Source organism: Staurois parvus, unplaced genomic scaffold, assembly GCF_062004578.1.
Source record: "Staurois parvus isolate SC_StPar_1 unplaced genomic scaffold, SC_StPar_1.0 ptg000014l, whole genome shotgun sequence".
Classification (NCBI taxonomy): domain Eukaryota; kingdom Metazoa; phylum Chordata; class Amphibia; order Anura; family Ranidae; genus Staurois; species Staurois parvus.
Genome location: NW_028317810.1, coordinates 4,277,696 through 4,304,172, shown reverse-complemented (window position 1 = coordinate 4,304,172; position 26,477 = coordinate 4,277,696). Strand labels below are relative to the sequence as shown.

Below are 26,477 nucleotides of genomic sequence, written 5' to 3'. Positions count from 1 at the left end.
AACTGCTCCACGCACCTTTCTCGCTAAGGCCCCACTCACAGCTGTTAATAAGTCCTCATGCACACTGGATGTTTTTACAGCAGCTGTTTTCAGCTTTTGACATTTTTTTCTACAGCTAGTAAATCCCCCAGCATGTTTTCCTATGTGTGCATGCACACATAGACTGTAATCAGGGCAGGGAGGTATTTTAGCTGGAAAAAAACCCCAGGACTAGTGGGATTCTACAGGAGTTTTATAGCTGTAAAAAGCTCTAACGCTGAAAAACGTGGCAAAACGTGGTAGTATGCCACAAACTGGCATTTGTGGACATTTTTTTTTGACCCCAAAAATTTATTTTTTTCAGTAAAAAAAAATAAATGCTAAAATATGTTTGAAAACACTGCTAAACACTAATGCAAAAATGCTTAAAAAAGCTGAAAAACAAATTTTTAACGTGACTTTATACAGCTAACGTTACCAGCGTTATCATTACACCCCCTGTGCATGGAGCCTCAAGAACACAGATTCCACCTACTAACATCCTCAGAGGAGTGCTATCTCTAAAAGTGCACTACACCTGCCAACATACTGTAAGCAATAGATATTAATGTTTGAAGGGTTGTCTGAGATCTGAAAATTATTTCAAGGGTTCCTCTTTGGTAGAATGGTTGAAAAAACAGTAAGCATAGATTTAATGTTTTATAGTCATGTTAGATTAAACAACTGCTTAGCATTGCAACAGCTTATTGCTTAACCAAACATTTCTGAGCTTGCACAACCTGTCATGCTAATACAGTTTCTTAGCCAACAGGGCAGAACAGAGAATGTGAAACATGTTTTCCCAGCCTCCAAATCCAGTCTGCATCTGTAAAATTTGTGCTTCCGAAAATCGCTATTAATGTGTTTCTGGACTGGTAAAGACACAGTTTCAGGAAATACATGGTATGTAAAATATGTGGATGATGACGATAGTATCGTAGAGTATAACTTTTGTGGGAAAAATAGAAAAAAAACAAGAAGGAAGGGGGGGCCTGGTGTAGTTGAGTAGCAGGGAAGGGTGGGGGGGGGAGATTTGGAGGGAAAAGGAAGGGACTGATAGACTATTATATAAATGTTAAAAAAAATAAGATAAAACATCTACCTTACTGGCTGCAGGTGAATATTTACTCACATTCTCTATGACTTCAAATATTAGGATTGAAGTCAAGAGGAAAGTAGGGGCAATAATTGCAGATAGAGTCCATGCTGCTAAACAACACCCCAATGAAGAGAAACGTTGTTGTTGGAAGTTTCTTCTGAAACCAGCAGTTAAGAGCATGTCAATCTTGCATGTCTAGCTCCCACCACCTGATGCCAATTTGGGATTAAAGTCACAGCACATGAGAAAAAAGGTACCTATGTCAGTTTGATATTTGCTACAGATAGGGCTGATGTGATGCAATCCCTGGAGGTGCAGTAAATCCTATATAGAAATGTCAGCTGAAAAAAATGGACTTTAGCATCAATCAATATGCAAAGACATGAAAGGCTTCCCTGCTGTACTTCATAAGGCACTCAGTTAAAGTGGAGCTCCACCCAAAAGGGGAAGTTCCGCTTTAAGGACTGCTCCCCATTAAGAATTGGCACCTTTGGGGGGCGGGGGGGAGCGGGTATCCGAATTTGACAGGTACCCGCTCCCACTTCCGGTCCGATCGCCTAGGCAATCAGAAGCGGAAGGTGTCCTCCCTCCCTCCCTCCCTGTAATCTTTTGGGATATGTGACAGGTCTCAGAAGACTACAGGACCATTCATGAAGCGCAGCGCTACTCGCGCATGCAAAGTGGGTACCCGGCTGTGAAGCTGACTTCAGAAACGCCAAGTGTGCATGAGGACTAAGGCAGAGAGACCCTCAATGCAGGTCTTGGCAGACAGCCAGGCATGGCGGCAGGGAACACAGAAGAATGACGATGACAAAGGCAGATTGTTTCTATCATATTATGCAGCCAGGCTTGCTTCTCTTGTACATGAAAAGTGCCAGGGCAAAGCAAAGACATCTTAGCTGAAGACAGAAGCTGACCCCTTTCTAAAAATGCTGGCTACCTGCCTGTTATGCTATAACACTGGCACTAAGGGCTCATCTGCATGTGCCACTGCCCTTGCCTTCCCTCTAAGAAAAGATCCACGATGGATCACTTTGCAGAGGGCATTTTACCCCAGAAATCCCCTGTGTATTGAATGGGGTTGCAGGACTTCACCATAGATCATGCTCGGCAGCAGTACCGCCACATTTGGACACGAATTTGAATTGCCAAATTAGAGATCTGTTCTAAAATATTTCTTTAAAAAATTACACACACAGACTAGATTACCATATGTATTTAAACATTTGCCAATGTATTATTACAGATAGTCAACATATCAGCATGATGCAACTTAGGAACTTATTCAGTTCAAAGGTTGGATGCTTAAAAAGCTTTTGGTAGATGCTGGTGGGATTAATAACCAACTAATTTATTCTGTCCTTTGGGTACAAAATCTTGATTGTGGGGTTCATAGCTCCTGCTATGAACTATTTCTTGGATTTCTGTTATGGACAGTAATGCATCACAAAGGAGGCCCTTCCTATGACAGAAGAAGCAAGAGTCCAACATAAGGGTTGCAAAGCCACAAGGCAAATCTTACCACAGGAGTCCATAAGAGATGAAAGATGCTAGTGGGTAGTCATGGGCAAATTATATATTTATATTTACATCCCACCGTCAGTGGGTGACCTCTTGCATGCACACAGCCAAAATGAGTTGAGGCTTCCAGAGGATTTCCTGTGCTCACAGTTTGGATACATATGTAGGATTTACTATGCCCAACTAGTAGGCAATTCACTTTGTCATCGCATCTCAAAAAAAATAAAGCAGACCGAGAAGTAAAGCTGGCCATAGCAGGATCAAAATTCAGCCGGTTCAGTAGGGACTGGCCGAATCTTGATCCATGTGGTGCCACTCCCCCTCAACAGAAGTCAATCTAATTATTGACTTCTGATGAACAGGCTTGTTGGAAATTTTTTCTCGATCAGCAGCTGAAAGCAATGGGCGGCAGGCGCTGATCAGGGTATTCTGACAGCGGAGAGTCCTATAGCTGTTATAATACAATGTCTCAGCCGGAATGATGCCTCTGTCCACCTCGACTATGTGGATAGGTTAATTAATTTGTTTTTTTTTTCACTCAGTCCTCTGGCTGAAGGAAAATAATGGCTAGCTTAACTTTACAGAGTCAGTAACATGTTTTCTTTTCAGTCTATCGTTATCACCTGTCTGCTGCAGGCAGGAGGAAACATTTCCTAACTCTTGCCTGTTTAGTAATTACTGGTCAGTGTAGAGTTCTGGCAGGTGACAAGGTGGCACCAGTGTGGCTATCCTGCATTAGACTGTTATGGATTTTATGCTGGCAGGTCACAGACTGAGAGGCAGTTTAGAAATTGTGCAAGAAATTGTGTTTTATGGATTGTTATGCTAGTTGGTCACAGAGAGGCAGCAGGAGTTTGCTAAGCTGTATGAAATAATGTGTGTACACAGTAAGGAACATAGCATAGCATAGTTAGCATGCAGTCATAGGAATTCTATATGAATGTGTTATATCTGAGCTAGCATCTTAAAGCTAGCCATACATGGCTTCAATTCTGGCACATCGAATTTCATTGAATCAGATGCAGTCACTTTTGGGATATTACAGAAGCTGCGCTGCCAGAATATAGTAGCTGGCAGTTGAGATTCCTCAATTCTATTTCTCTATTTGATTTCTGCTGGACTTAGAAAACTAAACCTGCATGGCCAGCTTTAGTCCCAGAAGTAAAAATACTGACCCTCAATGATGCCCAAATAAATATGGTGCCCATATTGTAAGGAGAAAAAAAGGTGAAGACATTGTCAGAGGTAATTGTGTCATTTTTTTAAAAAGGTAATAAATACCAGTCCTGTTAGACTTACTAATTATGCATCCATTTTACATGAAAAAATATACCTTAAAGTAGGTCTACTTTAAAGGCTAACTGCGGCCAAACCTTTGCTTTTCTTCAGTTTTGAAATAGAATGTGAATGGGTTAGAATCACCGTCAGCTTTTAATTTCTGTCTGTCTCCCCATTAGGGAGATTTCTCTGCATTTCCTGTTCCAGATACATAGCCAAAAGTACACTGAAATATTCCCAAAATGAGGGAATCTTACACCTCTAACAAATGTCCCTATTGCAGCCTGTTCACACTACTGTGTTGCAGAAACACTTGTTTTTACTGCACATTACTGAAGTATGTGGTAATGCATAGAACATGTATTGCAGTGCCATTGATTTGTAATGGCACGGAATCCACATAGAAATTATACAGAAACATACTTGCATCTTGGTGTGCTGCACAGAAAACAAATGGATTTTTGTAAAATTATTATTTGGAGTCTTTTGAAGGACACAGAAAGTCTTTCCCTTTTGAGTTATACTGCTGTCTACAGTACAGAAGTCTTTCAGGATGGTAAATCAGTCTGTGGAACAGAATATCCAGATGATCTGGAAGAGCCCACGGTATGTCTTCCAGTTGTCTTACCAGATTAGTCAACCACATCCACCTTGGCAATTGCAGAGCAATGAGGACCACTGGAATGCTCTCCATTTTAATTTCAAGAAGTAGATGAGGAAGAAGTTTCATAGTAGGCAATACTATTAAAGTATGACTAGTGTGCAATACACGCATTTGCTGCATGGTGGTTTGGCTTTTTCAGGTTGAAACAGGTGGTGAGGAGGTGATGTATCACCTCCTTGCACCTGTCAACCACCCTCTGAAAAGCCATCCATCACTGATCACTTTTCAGAGAGGTAGCAAGGGTTGCTACATATCTGAATGGGCCCTATGGGAAATTTCCACAACATGGCCCATTGGGCGTACTTGAGAACTGATGTTGAGAACTACTGCGCTTGAGGATCTCTTTTCCTGGAGCCAAATCTGGCCAATTTGTTGCTGAACCTGCAGGCCATAACACCCACAGCTAACTTTTAAGCAAACAGAGTGTGAAAAGTGCCCCATGGGGAACTCAGTGACTTAAGGACACTTCCAGGCTAAAGGGTCCAGATGTGGTGCTTCAAAAGCCAGGTTAAGGATGACTGTGCCACATGGCTACAAACTAAGACAAATCTCCAGCGGAGATGCAGAGAACAGTTTTGATTGCCAAAAAAAAAGTTAAAGGAGAAAAAAAGGGTAGTAAAATAAAGGTTACTCTCAACATAGCAGAGCCGAAGAAAAGACAAGGCAGAGTCTCCTGTACATGGTACTATAACCCAAAGGTAAGACTTCCTGTGTCCCTCAGTGAACTAGAAAGACCACAGCACATGGCTGACTATTCAATGTATAAATAGTAACTGTAACGTATGAGGCCTCTCATTAAAAGGGAGCACCTTACCTCAACATTCTACTATGCACAGGCCCTTACATTTTGGATTGGATTTACCATTACTTTCTCTCCTAATGGCAATAGTCACTAGGACTTACAGAGATGGCAAATTCCTGCAGTGGGGGGAACTCGGCAATAAAAACCTGAAATGGGTTCTAACCCATCATGAATCTATCCAAAACCAGATTTGGCTGGAGATGCACCAACATCATTCAGAAATTACCTGAAAACCACAATAGGGTTCAGCTAAAATTAGATATAGCAAAGTGTTGTGTAGTGATATAGTATAGTGTAGTAGAGCTCACCTTTGAAAGTCTAGTTGCCTGGCTGTCATGCAGATCCTTTGCTTCAACACTTTGAGTCACTGAACATATATGCAGAAAAGGATTTCTGACTTTTCTGTAACCTGCAGACTTGTCTTTGACTCACATATTGAAGCCAGAAGCTTAACGTAACAGCCAGGTATGTGGAATTTTCAGCAGAAGGTCTGCAATGGAAGTCCCTGTATAACTCTCAAGATTCATTTTGAAAGCCCAATAGAACTCTCTTGCAGTCACAGCAATGGTATCAGACCTGCCTGTTTAACGATGCAGAAGAACTGCCATGTCCACGATAAATTAAACAGAAACGGACGGAGGTCAAAATAGTTATCGTCCAGGCTGTAGCTCTCGGCATTGTGTGCAGGCATCAGGGTTGTCATTTTGTGTGTCTTATTGGAGTAAATCCTGAAGAAATATTTAACTTTTTCAGCTACCTGAAATGAAATGGACAGAGGCAACAATTAAATTTGATGGATTCCACACAACCACTTCTGAACTGAACTTATTCTGAAATGTCTGACATAGTCTTTGGCTTTTATGGAAATATATTACATTATATACAATTTGGTCCATTTGAGGAGCAGTCCCCCAAATTTTGATATTTAAGTATTTAGAAGCCACTGTAGAGTTAAAAAAACATGACAGTTTCTTTATATTCTATATGGCCAAATGTCTATAACAACCTACACTCTTCCAAGGAAGGTTTTTCATTGGAGGGCTTCTGTGCCCATTCAGCCAAAAGAACATTGGTGAGGTCAGGTAGTGATGCTGGATGAGAAGACCTGGCTTGCAATCTGCTTTCCAGTTCATCCCAAAGGTGTTCAAAAATGGTTTAAGCTAGGAATCTGTGCAGGCCACTCTAGTTCGTTCACATCAAATTCATTAAACCATATCTTTAGGTAGCTGGCTTTGTACACAGGGGCATAGTAATGCTGGAACAGAAAAGGGCCTTCAGCAAATGATTACCATGAGGTCGGAATTGCACAATTGCCCAAAATATCTTTGGATGTTGTAGCATTAAGAACACCTTTCACTATGAAATGGTGATGGCTAGGTTTCAATATACTTTTGGTAACATTGTGTATCTCTCAGGGACTCTATTGGTGTAATTTCTTGGGTCTGCACACCTGCTATGACCATTATGAGAATTCTCCATTCACTCTGTTGGGTTTATTTATTGTATTTATGGTGAATGTAACAAGAGGAGCCGGAACACACAAAGGTGGAAGGAGCAGCCAAATTCCCAGGCACACAATAGGAAGAGAGTCAGGAGTAATAGCAGATGGAGAAGCTCTACCAATACTTCCAACCAGAATATGGTTTACAAAGGAGCAGCGTCAGTGGTGTCAGCTTTCAGACTGCATATAATAATGTGCCCTACTTCCATCCATACTATTTGCACATAACCCAATAGCAGCAACATCTTTAAAATGCAAAAACGCTCACACTATTAACCAATATCCATTAAAAGAAGCAGAGCAAAGTGGTTCTGAAGCCAGAAGGTTTTTACCTTAATGCATGAAGGTAAAAAAACCTTCCACTGTCTGTGCCTCCCCCCTCTCCCTAAACAATTATCTGACAGCACTCTTGATCCAGCTCTTTCCCTGCTCTGCTGTGCTCTCTCTGCATTCACAGATTTGCTTGAGAGCAGTGGGTGCCATTGACTCCTGAAGCTGTCAGTCAAATCCAGTGAGGAGGGAGAAGGGGTGGGGCCAAGCTGTGCTGTGCATGTCAATAGACGCAATACTATTGCACAAAGCAGGTAAGTATAATGTTTGTTATTTTAATTAAAAAATAGCTTTACAATCACTTTAACCTAAACATGCCAGACCTCTCTATTACCATCTACTGGTCAAAAAACATATCTACCAATAAAATTAATTTTCATAAAAACCACTCAAAAATATATTGCTCTATTGCCATGCACTTGTCAAAACGGATATCTACCAATGAAAAAAAAAATCTGTGCGTATTTGCAATATATATACATATATATTCTATCTAATCTATCTATCCATTCCATCTGTCTGTCTGTCTGTCTATCATATAATTTTGTTGCTCTAACAAATATTTATTTGTTTATACACTTATATTTTGGCATAAATCAATTTAAAACAAACTCCACAAATAGACTCAGGGGTTGTTAGTATTGAGCTGATAAATCCTTTTTGGTTGATCCCTGGATGTATCGCTCATAAGGTTAAAACCCCTCCATTATGGGAAAATCATATTGATCACCTAGAATTTCATCAAGGATGGGTCTATTTAATAGTAAACCCTAAAATGTTTAGAAACACTAAGGTTCCTACAGTTGCAAGAAAAAGTATGTGAACCCCTTGGGATTACGTGGTTTTGCATGAAAAATGTGCTCTGAACGTCATCTAAGTCACAACAATAGAAGAACACAGTCTGCTGAACATAATACTACACAAACATTAGATGTTGCCATGGTTTAATTGCACATAACATGTAAACATTCACAGTGCAGGGAGGAAAAAGAATGTGAGGCCCTAGCTTAATGACTTCTCCCAGAGCTAATTGGAGCCAGGAGTGAGCCAACCTTGACTCCAATCAGTGTGATGATATTGGATGTGTTGCTGACAGCTGTCCTGCCCTTAAAAAACACACACCTGTTTTGGGGTTACTGGTTTCAAGCACTGTCTGATGTGAACCATGCCTCGCAGAAAAGAGCTCGCAGAAGACCTACGATCAAGAATTGTTGACTTGCATGAAGCTGGAAAGGGTTACAAAAGTATCTCCAAAAGCCTTGATGTTCATGTGTCCACGGTAAGACAGACTAGCAACAGTGCTAAACTTTCTCCATTTGTAGACACTCTCCCTAGGCATGGTCGTCCTGTAAAAATGACTGCAAGAGCACAGCACAGAATGCTGCATGAGGTAAAGAAGAATCCCAGAGTGTCAGCTAAAGACCTACAGAAATCTCTGGCACATGCTAACATTTTTGTTGACACATCTACAATAAGGAAAACATTAAACAAGAATGGAGTACATGGGAGGACACCACGGAGGAAGCCATTGCTGTCCAAAAAGAATATTGCAGCACGTTTGAAGTTTGCAAAAGAGCACCTGGATGTTCCACAGCACTACTGGCAAAATATACTGTGGACAGATGAAACCAAGATTGAGTTGTTTGGAAGAACACACAACACTATGTGTGGAGAAAAAAAGGCACAGCACACCAACATCAAAACCTCATCCCCACTATAAAACATGGCGGATAGAGCATCATGGTTTGGCGCTGCTTTGCTGCCTCAGGGCCTGGACGGATTGTTGTCATTGATGGGAAAATGACTTCCAGAGTTTATCAAGACATTTTGCAGGAAAACGTACGCCCATTTGTCTGCCAACTGAAGCTCCGCAGAGGATGGATGATGCAACAGGACAATGACCCAAAGCATACAAGTAATTCAACAAAACAATGGCTGCAACAGCACAGAATACGCCTTCTGGAGTGGCCCAGTCAGAGTCCTGACCTCAACCCGATTGAAATGCTGTGGCATGACCTTAAGAGAGTGATTCACACCAGACATCCCAAGAATATTGCTACACTGAAACAGTTTTGTGAAGAGGAGTGGTCCAAAATTACTCCAGATCGTTGTGCAGGTCTGATCTGCAACTACAGGAAACGTTTGGTTGAGGTTATTGCTGGCAAATGAGGGTCAACCAGTTATTAAGTCCAAAGGTTCACATACTTTTTCCTCCCTGCACTGTGAATGTTATGTGCAATTAAACCATGGCAACATCTAATGTTTGTGTAGTATTATGTTCAGCAGACTGTGTTCTTCTATTGTTGTGACTTAGATAACGTTCAGAGCACATTTTATGTCCAATTCATGCAAAACTCATGCAAAACTCGGACACTCATTGCATTGTTGTGAAGAACTTGGAGACTATTTGGACATTTTCTTCATTTATTTTAAACATTTTGATTGAAATGAGCTGTAACCTGTGCAGGCCTGGGGGGGAATGGCAGCCACAGTCTGGTGAAGAAGAGGAAGGGCCTGGAAGACATGGGTTGGTGGGGGGCAGATGGGGGAACACTGGGGGGCACCTTCTCCAGACATCACCTCCTCTCTATAAGCCTTTCTATACAGAAAATCCCCCTAGCCTTCTCCACAAAGCCCCCAGACCTCATCTATGCAGCCCTATCCCCCCGGCTTCATCTACCACAACACACCCCGGATTTCTACACCCACTCCCCCTTGACTCCACACCTTACCTCCCCCATCCAGAACACCTTCAGCCATCTCTATCCACCTCCCCCATCCAGCCCCCCCTCTGGCCTTCTCTATCCACCTCCCCAGCTCTCCTGCCCTCTATCCCCCTCGCCTGCTCAGTTCTGCTCTCCCCGGGGGCCATCATCCCCACACTGGACCATTCCGCTCCCCTTTCAGCTCCTTCTCCTATGGCCTCGGCCTCCCATAGGCAAAAGATGGCCAGCGGAGGAAAGAAAGACATTTTATCTGATCTGTATGCAGCTGATTGGGAAGGGAGACATCTATGGTGAGGAGCGGTATTACGGCTGAAACTCAGTGCCATCTTGTGGCAGATTTCAAGAATAACCATTAAAATGACCACAATACAGTAAGTCCCCGACTTACAAACATTGGAGTTGCAAACTTTCACAGATACGAATGGACTTCATATTACAAACATTTGTAGATGCGAATAAAGTGCCGGAAGTAGCTCACGTGTCTGCCGGACATTGTCACAGCTGCGCTGCTGTGTACTTACTGTACAGTACAGTGCGATAGTGTACTGCACAGAGCCCAGGATGTCCGGAAGCAAGAGGAAAGCAGTGGTGATGTGGAGGGGACTGCCAGGAAGCGCAAAGCGATAACCATGGAAGCAATAGTGAAAATAATTGAGAGATTGGACAGAGGCAAAAAACCGGTAGATATTGCTCGTTCTTATAACATGAATTGTTCAACCACTGGCACAATTCTAAAGAACAAGACCAAGATCATGGAACATGTGAAGTCTGCTGTGCCTATGAAGTCAACAATAATATCCAAAAAACATGGTAAAGAAAAAGAAAAAGCTAAAAGCCTGTTTGAAGACTTGAAGAAAAAACAGGATGAACAGTGTGCATCTTTTACTGCCAGCCATGGATGGTTTAACAGATTCAAGGTTAGAGCCAACCTTCACATTGTAAAAGTAAGTGGTGAGGCTGTGAGTGCAGATACCATAGCTGCCCAAGAATTTCCACCAACACTTATAGAAATTAAATTGATGAAGGTGCTTATTTACCCACACAGGTTTTTAATGTCGATGAAACGGGACTGTACTGGAAGAGGATGCCAGAACGAAGTTAGATCAGTAAAGAGGAAAAGGTGATGCCAGGCTTTAAAGCAGCAAAGGACAGACTTACTCTGTTGTTTGGTGGCAATTCTTCTGATGATATGAAACTAAAGCCTCTCTTAGTTTCAGGGAACCCAAGACTCCTCAAAAACATAGCCAAGGGCTCTCTACCTGTTGTGTGGAAGAGTAACTCCAAAGCCTGGGTTACACAAGCCATTTTCCAGGACTGTTTTTTTCCACCACTTTATCCCAGAGATAAAGAAATATTGTTTGGAGAAAGATATCCCATTCAACATTCTTTTGCTGCTTGACAATGCACCAGGTCACCCCCAATTCATGGATTACTTTCATCCCAATGTCAAAGTAGTGCATCTGCCACCAAATACTACGGCGCTAATCCAACCTATGGACCAAGGAGTTATTGCGACTTTCAAGAAATATTATTTACATCACACTTTTCATCAGGCAGTGAAGGCTATTGAAACAGGAACAACCTTGCGACTATAACATCTACAAGGCCATAAAAAACATCAACTTTGCTTGGCGTGAAGTTTCAGCTGTCACCATAAATGGGGTTTGGAAGAACCTTTGCCCGCAGTTTGTTCATGAAGTTCATGTACTTGAGAAGATGGGTAAGGAGTCGAAAGAGGACTGCAACAACTTAGTGACTTTTAGCACGAAGCTGGAGTTGATATGCAAGAGGACAACTTCATTGAACTCCTTGATGTGCAACATGAGGAGCTTACTAATGAGGACCTGATGGAATTAGAGACCCAGGGAAAAGATGAAGAGAGCCAAGAGGAAGATGTAACTGAAGAACCAAAGAGATTCACAACACAGGAAATGACAAGGGGATTTTCTTTACCTGAGGCACTGTTAGAACGATACACAAAGGTTGCAGCAGCCGTTCAGAATGCCATCCAGTGCTACAGAGTCATCTATGATGAGAAAAAAAGAGCTACTAGTCAAACATCATTGGATCATTTTTTCCAGAGGGTAGACAGAATTGACTCCATCAAAAAACCTGTGTCATCAACATCAGGTGTGAGTTAAATTCCATCTTTCCCTCCATCTCCTATTGTTGATGATCCTTCAGCTCCATCAACATCAGGTATGGGCCAAATTCCATCTTGCCCTCCATCTCCTATTGCTGATGAACCTTCAGCTCCACCATCTCCCACCTACCCTCCCTCCTCCAGTTAGTAACTCTTTTCCACTATATGCCAGTTGTGGTACTGTACTGTACCACCATTTTAAGGTAACCGTTAAAGCAAAAATAGTTTATTTACAGTTGTACTGTACCACCATTTTTATGGTACAGTAACTGTAAAAGCAAAAATATTTTATTTACAGTTGTACTGTACCAGCATTTTAAGGTACAGTAACTGTAAATGTAAAAAACTGTTTACACTGTACTGTACCACCATTTTCATGAAACTCTAAAAGTAAAAATTGTTTATTTACAGTATTTTTGTGTGTTTTTTTTTATGCTTTACATTGTATATTTGTGTCAAAGGTTTATAAGACTCACTCTGTCGAACTTACAAATGAATCCGATTTACGAACGTTCTCCCAGAACGGAACCCGTTCGTAAGTCGGGGACTTACTATACTTTATAATTATATGTAAAATCTATAAAATACTAAAAAATTTATTTGATTATAGTGTTGCATGACCGCTATATTTCCAGTCAAAGTAACAAGGCAGGAAAAGTGACAGTTGGTGTGAGGTAGTGAGCAGCCTGAGGCTGCATCTCACATCACTTCTGCGCTGGGAGCCAAGGGGAGCACATCGTCAGATTGTGTCTCCTGCGACTGACTGCGATTATTCTAATTTTTATTAAAATATATTGCTATTACCATACTGGTATTGTTTATAATTATATTAATATTAATATTATATATTTTAAGCTGCTTTCAGGTACTCCGGCATCAATCACTACCAGGATACCACGATCTTCCTGACGCCGATCTTGTGGAAGGCCATCATGTCAGGAGAGCAGAGTCTCCAATAGCCTGTCGGCCAAGGTCCTGAGCTCAACAATGTCAGAGATGGGATGATACCTCCAATAATTGGAGCCGATCGCTAAGAGACCGCAACAGGGCTGCTGATCACCACCCAGAGCCACAGGGACCATTGGCCATGGAGCAGCGTGGCGAGGAACAGGTAATTTGTCCCATTTGCTTGGCAGATCATGAAGATGGAGACACCACTACTACCCTAGACTGCACTCACCAATTCCACACCAGCTGCATCCAATGATGGATTCAGGAGACTGCTGTCCATCTGCTGGGAGGCCATTCCTAACCTGCAAGAGGACTAGGATCTCGACGATCAGAGAGACTTTCTAGATGGCCTTGGGAGTCTTCTACGAGATCGATTAACGAGATGAGTATTGTACACATCTATTTATAACAATATCAACTGAGACAGCAATGTATTATATATTTTAAGCACTTTCCTGTCTTATACAGGTGAAACTCAAAAAATTTAAATATCATGCAAAAGTTCATTTATTTCAGTAATACAACTTAAAAAGTGCAACTAATATATGAGATAGACTCATTACATGCAAAGCAAGACAGTTCAAGCCGTAATTTGTCATAATTGTGATGATTATGGCTTACAGCTCATGAAAACCCCAATTCCACAATCTCAGAAAATTAGAATATTACATGCAATCAATAAAACAAGGATTGTACATAGAACAATATCGGACCTCTGAAAAGTATAAGTATCAGTGTGGGCAAGTGCCAAGTGTAGCGATCGTGCACACAGAGATGGACGCGGTCATCCATGTTGCTCCAAACCCTCCATCTTGTATCTCTATCCTACTCCAAACCCCCCCCCCCTCTCTGTTGAGTGGCATGTGGTCTGGATGAGGCAGAGGTTACAGGCAGTCAGACTCAGACTCCAGGGCTATAAAATCCCAACCAAGCTGGTGCCTAGATGTCTATTAACTTATCAATCTGGGATATTGTAAAGCCATAAACCAAGTCCCTCACTGAGCTTCAAGACATTCCACATAAGCCATAAAGCAGACATCACATTCAAAAATCCATTTTCCCCTATGATTTCATATCTTGGGCTATGAAAGACATACCTAAAAAACAGGCATATATTCAGACCGGTCACTTGAATACAAGTCGTCTGACATATTACATCGCCTATCTGACATCTACAGGAGAGCAGAAAATTATATCTCCTTAACCATCCCCACAGGTATGTCATATTTCATATCTAGATGTTCAGCAGATGATTCTGCATATTAATCTACCCATGGATAGAATGTTACATGTACCTAGGAAACGTTAGTGACCATAGTATAATTTGCGAGGGCTTTGGTCATAGCCTGAGCTTCCTGCCTACCACACCCCTCCCCAAATGAGGCGATTGGTTCTCTGCTTTAAGGAGACACCCTGCTGAGTTCCTAGATAAAGGCTGTTATGCTTGGAGCTAAGCTAAGTTGAGTTGAGCTAAGTTGAAGATTCTCCCTTTTAACATCGGAACTAACTTTGGGAGATAAGGCACCCTTTTTGGCTCAGGAAACTTGAAAGTTGCTTAAACCAATGCTTTTGGCAAGTACTGTATCTCTCTAAATTCCTTTCTGTTATCTCTTTGCTGTGTTATTGCTCTCTGTATATTTATATATATATATATATATATATATATATATATATATTGGCTACATTTTTTTCTGTAAATATTTTTATTGTACCCTTTTGACCTTTTAGTAATAAATCTTACTTTCTGAAAGTGTTGAACTGTTTCTAAAGCTCTTTAATGCAAATTAAGAATTCCTGTCTCTGAAGAGCGCTACTGTGGGTGTTTAAACCTCTGTATACCCTTCCTGCGTTGACAGTGGTATACAGACAATTATATATTCAACATCATAGTGTTATTGCTTATATTGCGAGTTTCCTCTTTCTCTGTACAAAAAGAAGGTGGTGGCAGTGTGAAGGGTTAATTGCGTAATTAACCTGACCCAGTAACAATCGCTCCCAGGCTGCAAGTACACAGATTGTGGTCCATTAGCTGGAAAATCTTTGTGCAGGGTGCAGCTGGGCATGACATTGTTACGCACGTGACAGCGCGATTTTAGATTGGCTAGTCCTTCGGTCACGAGTTTGGTGAGAAGGGCTGGGGTCTAACGCCGCGATTGTCACACTAAGTCCTGCTGGAAAATGAAGTCAGCATCCGCATAAAGCTCGTCTGCGGAAGGAAGCATGAAGTTCTCCAAAATCTCCTGATAGATGGCTGTGTTGACCCTGGACTTAATGAAGCACAGTGGACCAACGCCAGCAGATGACATGGCTCCCCAAATCAACACAGACTGTGGAAACTTCACACTGGACTTCAAGCATCTTGCAGTGTTTGCCTCTCCATTCTTCCTCCATACTCTGGGTCCTTGGTTTCCAAATGAAATGCAAAAGTTGCTCTCATCAGAAAAGAGGACTTTGGACCACTGAGCAACCGACCAGGTCTGTGTTTCTTTAGCCCAGGTAAGACGCTTCTGAGGTTGTTTGTTGTTCAGGAGCGGCTTGACAAGAGGAATACGACATTTGAAGCCCATGTCCAGGATCCGTCTGTGTGTGGTGGCTCTTGATGCACTGACTCCAGCCTCAATCCACTCCTTGTGAAAGTCCCCAACATTTTTGAATGGTCTTTTTCTGACAATCCTCTCCAGGCTGCGGTCATCCCTGCTGCTTGTGCACCTTTTTCTTCCACACTTTTCCCTTCCACATAACTTTCTATTAATGTGCTTTGATACAGCACTTTGGGAACATCCAACTTCTTTTGCAATTATCTTTTGAGGCTTTCCCTCTTTATAGAGGGTGTCAATGATGGTTTTCTGCACAACTGTCAGGTCAGCAGTCTTTCCCATGATTGTGATTCCTACTGAACCAAACTGAGAGACCATTTAAAGGCTCAGGAACCCTTTGCAGGTGTTATGGCTTAATTAGCTGATTAGAGTGGGACACTGTGAGCCGAGAATATTGCACCTTTTCACAATATTCTAATTTTCTGAGATTGTGGTATTGGGGTTTTCATGAGCTGTAAGCTATAATCATCACAATTATGACAAATCACGGCTTGAACTATCTTGCTTTGCATGTAATGAGTCTATCTCATATATTAGTTTCACCCTTTAAGTTGCATTACTGAAATAAATTAACTTTTGCACGATATTCTAATTTTTCAAGTTTCACCTGTAGTGTTTAATGCTTGGAATTTTTTTTTAAAACCCCCAAAAAATGAAAAAACAAAAACAAATTATATTGTTATTGTATATTAATAGTATTATATATTTTAAGCAGTTTCTTGTCTTATAGTAGTTTTACTATTTAATGTTTTGAAAAATAAATAAGTAAATAATAAAAAAAAACAAAAAACAAAAAAAGTATATTGTTATTGTATAATATTATTATTAGTATTATTAATAATAATAATAATAATAATAATAATATTATATATTTTAAGCAGTTTCCTGTCTTATAGTAGTTATAGTATTTAAAGCTTTGAAGAAAAAAATAAAAAAAAAACCCAAAAATTAAAAAACAAAAAAATTATATTATTACTGTATATTACTACTATTATTATATATTTTAGGATGTTTTCTGTGTTGTAGTAGTCATAATAGCTATTGCTTTAAAAAAAGATAAAAATTGTATAAAATGTATGAAGTGTAAATGCAGGGCTTGACAAATTTGCTTTGAATCTAGAAGCCAGTTTTTTTTTTTTTTAGTATAGTGTGGGTTGCTAGCGCCCAGGGCTTCATGCAATGCGATTTGCCACGCAACAATTACGGCAAAACCGCACCATGTTTTAGGCTTCATTGAAAATAATGACACCTGAATTTGCGTATTGCGATCACAGTGATTCTGCTGCAATCCTAAAATGCACAGGTGTGAATGGAGCGGCCCTGGTTGACACATATGTGATTCTGGATTCGTTTTGAAACTAACAGATTCACATGACAGGCTAGATATTTTGTGTTCTTATTGAGGTGGTTTACACAGATGCGATCCACACACATTGTGTTTTGAGTGCCATTATGAAAAGGGTCCTGTGCGAGTTTGTAGCTGTGCATTCCAGACTCACAAGTGAGAGTGTAGAGGGGCATGCTGAGATAAGTGTTCACATAGGATTGCTATTGACAGTCATTTTCGCATTGAAGTCCATGGGAGGCATTTTTGCATTGAAGTCTATAGGGAGGTGATTTCCCATTGAAGTCTATGGGGAGGTGGTTTCCCATTGAAGTCTAAGGGGAGGCGATTTCCTATTGAAGTCTATGGGGAGATGATTTCCCAATGAAGTTTTGGGGAGGCGATATCCCATCGAAGTCTGTGGGGAGGCGATTTCCCATCAAAGTCTATGGGGAGGCGATTACCCATTGAAGTCTACAGGGCGTGATTTCCCATTGAAGTCAATGGGGAGCAGTGTGTGAACCCAGGTGCCAGGACGCAATTTCTAGTCGCCACGGTGACTTGGCGCCTGGGATTTGTCGGGCTCTGTGTAAATGTAAAAATGTAAATCTAATATCTCACTTTATTATTTTCTTCCCTGGCCAGGAACACCAGGACCTAGAAGTGACATTTCACATGTCGCTTCTGGGTCATTAACAGAAAGGGAAGATCTGCAAACTGCCATTTAGTGATCTTCCTCTCATCTACCCAGCGGACCCACAATGCTGGTCCCGGGTTCGCCGGTGTCAAGGTCCTACCTTTTCCCTGAGGTTTTGTTACTCCATGTGCTGGCGTCCATCTTGGATTCTGCTGTGCATGGTGGGAGTCCTTTTATGCCTTCAGGTCTCTGAGGTCCATCCCCCAGAGGGGTGTGGCTGATGATATATAAGCCTGTGGCCCGCACATGCTCTTTGCACTTGTGTCTTGTGTCTTTGTCTTCCTACAGCTCTGTGTATACGCTCGTGACTCTTCTGGTATCTGACTCGGCTTGTGATTAAGACCATTCTCTGTGTTTTCGTTCGATCTGACCTTCCGTTGCTGAACCCGGCCCGTGACCTGTGATTCTCTGTCTACTGTTCTGTACCGTTTTGTCCCGTTGTTGTCGACCCGGCTTGCCTGACCACGCTATTGTCATTCTCACCAGCTACACGCCATTGGCGGCGGCCATTACCGCAGCCGGGGTGTCTCGGGGACCGCGACCTGGTTCCTGGCTGCGTCAAGTCCATCCCCACCATCAGGGGCTCTGGTGAAGGGCAGCCTGGGACTTAGACTCCGCGCCCTGAGGGACTTCGGTCTGTTGGTGGTGGTTGTCGTCAGCCAGTGCGTTACCCTGCCACTAGGCCTACCTGTCCGTTCCACAGCCCTGCCCTGACAGCCGGTGGGTGCAGAACCTGGAAATCCAGTGGAGGATGAGCCAAGATTGCTATTGGTTATATCAGAAGAGAAGGTTCAGGGCCACTCTCTGCAATACCATTGCACAGAGAAGGAAAGTATAACATGTTTGTTATTGAAATTACTATAAAAAAAAACAAATATACAACCGTATATTATGAGATATGCAAACACATGTTTGCTGATCCTCTTACCCTCCACCCACCATGGCACCCACCATGCCAGTTCTGGGTTCACCCATGGATACATGAAGCCCAGAAAAATTTGGCGACGGAACATATGAGGGGAACTGGCATTTGTGTTTGTGGATGTTATCTGGTGGAAGCACTTGTTTTTTTACAGTTTTTGATGTCCTATGTAATATGACGTCCTCCCACTCTAACTGCGCATGCGCACCTGGCGATCGGTGGTGCGCTGTGTCACTGGGCAGATCACCGATCACTGGAAAGAGCTGATGACTTCGGCTCTGTCGTGTGATCAGCTTTGTCCAATCACAGCTGATCACATGTAAATAGGAAATGCCGGTTATTGGCAGTCCTCCCGCTGATAGCTCGTGAGGAGAGACGGTAATCGGCATTCCTCAGAGGAGACATCTACACTGATTATCAGGGCACTGATGATCAGTGTAGCCCCACCAGTGCCACCTGTATGTGCCCATCAATGCTACCTATCAGTGCACATCAATGCCACATATCAGTGCCTACCAGTGCACCTCAATCCCACATATCAGTGCTCATCAGAGCTGCCTTTCAGTGCCGCCTATCAGTGCCAGTCAGCGCTGCCTGTCAGTGCTGTCAATCAGTGCCACCTATCAGTGCCAGTCAGTGCCACCTATCAGTGCATGCTAACAGTTCCAATCAGTGCTGCCTAACAGTTCCAATCAGTGCCGCCTACCAGTGCCCATCAGTGCCGCCTATCAGTGCCATATATGAGTGCTGCCTTTCAGTGCCCATCAGTGATGCCTGTCAATACCCACAAGTGATGTCTGTCAATGCCCATCAGTGCAACCTATCAGTGCCTCCTTATCAATCCTGTCTATCAGTGCCGCCTCATTAGTGCACATCAGCGAAGGAGAAAAATTACTTATTTACAAAATTTTATAACAGAAACTAAGAAAAACTTTTTTTTTCTCAAAATTTTCGGTCTTTTTTAGTTTGTTTAGCAAAAAATAAAAACCCCAGTGGTGAATAAATACCACCAAAAGAAAGCTCTGTCTATAAAAAATGATAAAAATCTATGTTGCATGACTGCACAATTGTTATTCAAAGTGCGACAGCGCTGAAAGCTGAAAATTGGCCTAAGCATGAAGGCGGTAAGAGTGCCCTGTAGGCAAGTGGTTACAGGCATTAGCACCGTGTTTACATAAAAAAAATTATATAATATATAAATGGTTGTTAAAATCTATTTGTATTTTGTTGTGGGTCAGTATATTCCACGTAATTAATTTTGGTTGTATTTGTTAAAATCCTGGAAATCATTTTATAATTGAAAGTTTTGTACCTGTTCAAGCATTTGTAATAAAGTGTTTTGACATAAATATGTTTGGTTTTTCTTGGCTTTCCAAGGATGTTGTTTTATTGTGACAATCCTACAACCCCCAGTAGCCCTTCAGGTGAGCTCTTTGGTGTAGGAGGCAGCACTGTGTACAGGTGTGTGAGTGGTGACAGAAGAGCGCAGACCTCCCGTCATTGCCGATTTCTACTAGTCACTTCATGAAAGTGTCACTTGTTGTGTCTCCATAATAATGATCCATCTGCTTGGAAAGATGCTGTGGCCTAGTAAGCATTGGCAGTGAGTGAGGAGTTCTCATCCATGGTAGCCACCTGAGTGGTTTTGAACCAGACAGACCAGTTTTAGAAACCACCATCTGGTTCAAAACCTCTTTTCTCAACTATTTTTGGGAGCTGTAAAGGACAGATGCAGGCAGATGTAAGCTAAGTGACTCAGTGGTGGCCACCCACAGGTAGGTCACTCAGCTTGCATCCACCTGTGGCCCACCCCATACAATAATTTTGTTGATGCCCTCTGCTAAATAGGAGGAGCCATAGGGGAACAAAAAGTGAGAAGCAGATCAAGGGATTCTGCTGCTTTACTGCTTGCCTACTGTATAACTTACATATGCAGTGGAAGAGCAGCTGTCCAGCACTGGATCACGTACCTAGTACATGATCCACGTAATCAAAGAGGGGGCACGCGCGTGCGCACCCACTGGCCAAGCTGTGCTGTGATTGGTAACAGCACATGCCAATCACCGGGTCCCGGCCAATGATTGAACACCAGCATCTGGTGATCGGCTCTGAGCTTCACTGAACACATCTCTGTAAATGTAATGAACACAGAGCTATGTTCAGTGATAGGGGATCTTGCTGTTTTTTCATTCCCTGCTAAGCAGGGAATAAAAACAACAAGATCCTTAGTAAAAGCAGCACACATTACATATACACTATATTGCCAAAAGTAGTGGGACACCCCTCTAAATCATTGGATTCAGGTGTTCCAATCACCTTCATGGCCACAGGTGTATAAAATCAAGCACCTAGGCATGCAGACTGCTTCTACAAACATTTGTTAAAGAATGGGTCACTCTCAGGAGCTCAGTGAATTCAAGCATGGTACCGTGATAGGTTGTCACCTGTGCAATAAGTCTATCCATGATATTTCCTTGCTACTAAATAACTGCTAGTGGTATTATAACTAAGGGGAGACAACTGGGAACAGAAACTCGGCCATGAAGTGGTAGGCCATGTAAAATGACAGAGCGGGGTCAGCACATGCTGAAGCGCAGTGTGCAGAAGTTGCCAACTGTCTGCAGAGTCAATAACTAAAGACCTCCAAACTTCATGTGGCCTTCAAATTAGCACAACAGTGCGTAGAGAGCTTCATGAAATGGGTTTCCATGGATGAGCAGCTGCATCCTAGCCTTACATCACCAAGTGCAATGCAAAGCTTCGGATATGCAGTGGTGTAAAGCACACCGCCACTAGACTCTAGAGCAGTGGAGACCTGTTCTCTGGAGTGACGAATCACACTTCTCTGTCTGGCAATCTGATGGACGTGTCTGGATTTGGCGGCTGCCAGGAGAACGGTACTTGCCTGCCTGCATTGTGCCAAGTGTAAAGTTTGGTGGAGGGGGGATTATGGTGTGGGTTTGATTTTCAGGGGTTGGGCTTGGCCCCTTAGTTCCAGTGAAGGGAACTCTTAAGGCATCAGCATACCAAGATATTTTGGACAATTTCATGCTCCCAACTTTGTGGGAACAGTTTGGGGATGGCCCCTTCCTGTTCCAACATGACTGCGCCCAATTGCACAAAGCAAAATCAATAAAGACATGGATGAACGAGTTTGTAGTGGAGGAACTTGACTGGCCCGCCCAGAGTCCTGACCTCAACCTGATAGAACACCTTTGGGATGAATTAGAGTGGAGACTGTGAGCCAGGCCTTCTTGTCCAACATCAGTGCCTGACCTCACAAATGTGCTTCTGGAAGAATTGTCAAACATGGGCAGCACAGTGGCTAAATGGTTAGCACTTCCACCTGGCAGTACTAAGGTCATTGGTTCGAATCCCAACCATGGCACCACCTGCCTAGCATTTGCATGTTCTCCCTGTGCCTGTGTGGGTTTTATCTGGGTACTCCAGTTTCCTTCCACACTCCAAAGACATGCTCTTAGGTTAATTCAATCCTGTCTAAATTGGCCCTAGTATGAGTATGTATGAATGTAAGTTAGGGACCTTAGATTGTACGATCATTGAGAGTTAGGGACTGATTTGAATGTACTATATGTAAAGCACTGCATAAATTGACAGTGCTATATAAGTACTTGAAATAAATAAAGTCCCATAGACACACTCCTAAACCTTGTGGACAGTCTTCCCAGAAGAGTTGGAGCTGTTATAGCTTCAGAGGGTGGACCAACTCAATATTGAACCCTGTCACGTACCTGGATAGTGAGCCTGACATGAAGAGGCAGACCTCTCGTACAACTCCGGCTTAAGGACCGCTGATGGTGAGACAGCGGTCACAGGGGCACGGTGAGGTATGAGTGCCTGTGATCAGTCCAGTAGTAGCGGGTAAGCTGATGAGTTGTAGGCAGGAAGCAGGGTTCTGATGTAGCCATGCTGGATGGATACCCGAGAGCAGCGTGCTGAGGATGCAGGGTCAGACGAGCCGGGTTCGGTATCGGTCAGGCAGATCAGGCTTACAGCGGCAGGAGGAAGAGTAGTCAGGTCACAGGCCAGGTCAGCAATGGAAGATCAATCAGACAGCAGCGGAGACAGAAGAATAATCCAAGACAAGCCAGAGGTCAGGGCAGGAAGCAATCAAGCGGAGATCAGGAACAGGCTGGTTCGGTATCAGGAGACAATCACAGGAATCAGAGAACACGAGAAGGGAAAAGACCATACGGCAATGGGACAACTACTGCAGCCTGTTTAAATAGCCCTTTTGGCGCCAGCATTAGTGACAGGCGCGTGCCCGTATGCGCGAGTGCACATGCGCGCGCCTATGTCCAAGTGCCTGCACATCTGTTTGGCTTGTAAGGACTCTGCGCATGCGCATATTTGTGCACCGTGATACTTCACCTGCACTATGGGCAGGTCTTTCCTGACAAACCCTATGGGCTAAGACTGGGATGCCATTAAAGTTCATGTGCGTGTAAATACAGACCTATCTACACTATATTGCCAAAAGTATTGGTCGGCCTGCCCTTACACACACATGAACTTTAATGACATCCCAGTCTTAGTTCGTAGCGGGGGTGGACTGACAACTCATGGGGCCCCAGGGCAACAGGGGATCATGGGGCCCCTGTGTCCTTGCCCAAACTCAAAAAAGCCTATGAAGAAGGTACCAGGGGCATCTCATGGGGCCCCCTACTGACCCCGGGTCCTCGAGCAGTGCCCGAGTTTCCAAATGGTCAGTCCTCCCCTGGTCCATAGGGTTTAATATGTCAATGTAATGGAAGCTGCTGAAGGGAAAGCTGACAAATTGCATAGAGGGACATTAGGGTCAGTTAGAAAACAGTACTGTACTTCTTTTTGCTAGCTCTTTGGGTAATTCATCTCTTTGCTGCCTTTTTTGTTCTAATTATTGAGAATTTTTTTTTTTTCTGCAAGGCTTTCAGGCGTCAGTATTCAGGGGTTTAATTTTTTAGGGGGTATATTGCTTTTTATTTTATATTGGTAGGGCCAAGATCTGTAGGTCAGGGTTAAGAAAAGCGATCAAAACCTCCTCCTTGGCTCTGAGCTACAGATCAGACAGGTGGTGGACAGGCTAGCAGGCAGAGACAAAATCTGGCAGCTGCCAATTCCTCAAATGGAGGAAAAAATGCTGGTGGGTGTAGTGTCAAGACCTGGGGCACCCAGCAGCTGAGGCAGGACACATGCCCCGGGTGCCTGGCGCCAGTGACGCTGAAGATCATGATCTACTAAAAGAGTACAGCATGTTCACTTTAACAGTGAATGGGGTGAACAAAGTGAGAATTTACTTATCCAATCACATACAAAAAAAAAAAAGAACACGATTTTTGCTTGCATAGGATTGGATTACTGAAGTGAGCACTACTTCACCTCAAATACTAATTGACGTGAAAATTACCTTTCCAAAGAGAAATGTCATGTTGTAAAGAGATTCAGTTCTGTCAATGGAGGCACAACATCACGTGTGGGTATTACCTAGGGTGGCCTGCTTAGGACTGCCCATTCCCCCAGACTGACACATCAAAGCATTTCATATTTGCATAACTCCTCCCTAGAGTCAGCCCACTGCTGGAACCAGAGCTGGGGCTATTGAGAGGAGTATGGAGGCAGGGTGCTCCTTTGTTTTCAGGAAGGTACAGTATGTACAGCAAGCACCTCTCACTAGTCATGATTTGTCTGCATGGCCTAGAAAAGCACAGAGACCCAGTAGATACAACACTGGGTCTAAAATAAGTAATGTAATAAAATCAGAAAGCTATGGACTGGAAAGGTCATAAGCATATTGACGATGGGGTAAGTATAAACTTTATAAACTTCATTTTTAAAACTAAACTCCTCAAAGCCCCAAAAACTTTCATTGAAATATATTCTTCAATAGCCACAAATGATTTTACTCAAATTTCTGAGGACCAAACGCCTTTGCAAATGCTGATCTCACTTTGTAAATGTAGCAGTGAAAACATTTCTGTGCAGAGCATAGTCTGTGCAGAGAGCAGCTGTGGGAGGGGCGCAGAAGACCCCACCCACCACAGGCTTCCTGCAGAAACTTACAGAGGGAGCAGAGACAAGACCAGGCACTTTGCACAAGGAGAGAGAGCACCACTGACTGGTCTTTGTTACAACTAGCTCCAGCACACTGGATTACCACGCAGATGTAGAAGGAATACATAAATATATCAATTCCTCCTTTTAACCACCTCCTGCCCGCCATATAGAAATATGACGGACGCAAGGTGGTTCTCTCATTTTGGGAGGACGTCATATGATGTCCTCCCATTCCCACCGCGCATGTGCGGCTCCGAGAGCGTGCAGCGTGGCGATCGGCGGTGCGCTGTGTCCCTCAGACACAGCGGATCACTGATCACGGAAAGAGCCGAAAATGTCAGCTCGGTCATGTGATCAGCTGTGTCCAATCACATGTAAACAGGGAAATGCCGGTTATCGGCATTTCTCTCCTCTCAAGCTGTCACGCTGACAGCTCGAGAGGAGAGCCGGTAATTGGCTTTCTGCGGAGGGAACATGTACACTGATCATCAGGGCACTGATGATCAGTGTGCCCTGATGATCAGTGTAGCCCCACCAGTGCCACCTGTCAGTGTCCATCAGTGCCTTGTGCCAGTGCCCATCAATGCCACATATCAGTGCCTACCAGTGCACATCAATGCCACATATCAGTGCCTATCTGAGTTGCCTTTCAGTGTCACCCATCAGTGCCAGTCAGTGCTACCTATCAATGCCAATCAAAGCCGCCTAACAGTGCCAGTCAGTGCCGCCTTTCAGTGCCCATCAGTGATGCCTGTCAATACCCATCAGTGCCACCTACCAGTGCCTCCTCATCAGTGCCCATCAGTGCCACATATTAGTGTCCATCAGTGCAGCCTATCAGTGCCCATCAGTGCAGCCTCATTAGCGCACATCAGTGAAGGAGAAAAATCACTTATTTACAAAATTTTATAACAAAAACTAAGAAAAAAACGGGGTTTTTATTCAAAATTTTCAGTGGTTTTTGGTTTAATAAAAATCCCAGAGGTGATTAAATACCACCAAAATAAAGCTCTGTCACAAAAAAATGATAAAAATGTCATATGGGTCCAGTGTTGTATGACCGCGCAATTGTCACTCAAAGTGTAACAGCGCTGAAAGCTGGACATTGGCCTGGGCAGGAAGGGGGTATAAGTGCCCGGTAGGCAAGGGGTTAATTAGATAATGTTGCTTATCCCAAAGTCCAGCTTCCAGGCCTGCTCTTCTCCTCACGGTCAGGTCTCATTCTCCAACCTCCACACCTGACAACATCTGCAATTACACAATCTAATGGTGGTCATGGAACATTTGTCCGTTTAGTTCAATAGCTGTAAAGAAATGTGACAAAAGGTACCAGTGCACGGCTGCCAATACACGGCGCAGCAGTACAGAAGCCCGCACCCCCTCCAGCATTCCCCGGTGCTGTCCCTTTAACGCCGCCGTCCGCTTCCTGCCGCGCATGCGCATTCCGCTTCTGCGCTTGTCATCATGGCGGCGCGGGGCCATGTGCAGGATCCTAACGATAGGAGGCTCCGACCCATCTACGGTGAGTGGTCCGGGGCCCGCGGGGATGAGGCGGACAGCCCAGGGCTGAGTTGGGGGCGGCCGTGCAGCCGGTGTCGGTAGTGAAGGGCTCCGGGGTGTCGGTGCGGTAGGTAGGCCCGGCACCGGGGGAGACTGAGGAGCCGATGAATGGCTGGCCGGGCGGGGTGATCCGGGGCCTGGCGTTCCGTACTCTGATACTACTGCGGGTGTCCCTGGATGACTGGGGAGCCCCGTCCCTGTAGGTGGTGCTGCAATGCTCCCTGCAGACGGGAGATCGGGACACCGATCACCCTACCGGGCGTGGGCTACGGGGCCGGAGCACTGATCTG

At 43.5% G+C, this 26,477-nt stretch overlaps 1 protein-coding gene and 1 long non-coding RNA gene across 2 annotated transcripts in view; one reads left to right on the top strand and one right to left on the bottom strand.

Annotated features, from left to right (window-relative positions):
- Nucleotides 1–2,318: 2,318 nt before the first annotated feature.
- Nucleotides 2,319–26,477, bottom strand: LOC149473498 (uncharacterized). Its single transcript, XR_016312659.1, has 3 exons — nt 25,958–26,477; nt 5,691–6,139; nt 2,319–2,579 (listed from the first exon to the last, which is right to left on the bottom strand). It is a non-coding gene; the product is annotated as an uncharacterized LOC149473498 (long non-coding RNA).
- The window catches only part of NAA25 (N-alpha-acetyltransferase 25, NatB auxiliary subunit), a 116,421-nt gene continuing 115,999 nt past the window's right edge, over nt 26,056–26,477 (top strand). The window contains exon 1 of the mRNA XM_089676933.1: nt 26,056–26,149. Coding sequence (XP_089533059.1) covers nt 26,092–26,149 — 58 coding nt within the window. The 5' untranslated portion in view covers nt 26,056–26,091. The remainder of the gene's footprint in view (nt 26,150–26,477) is intronic.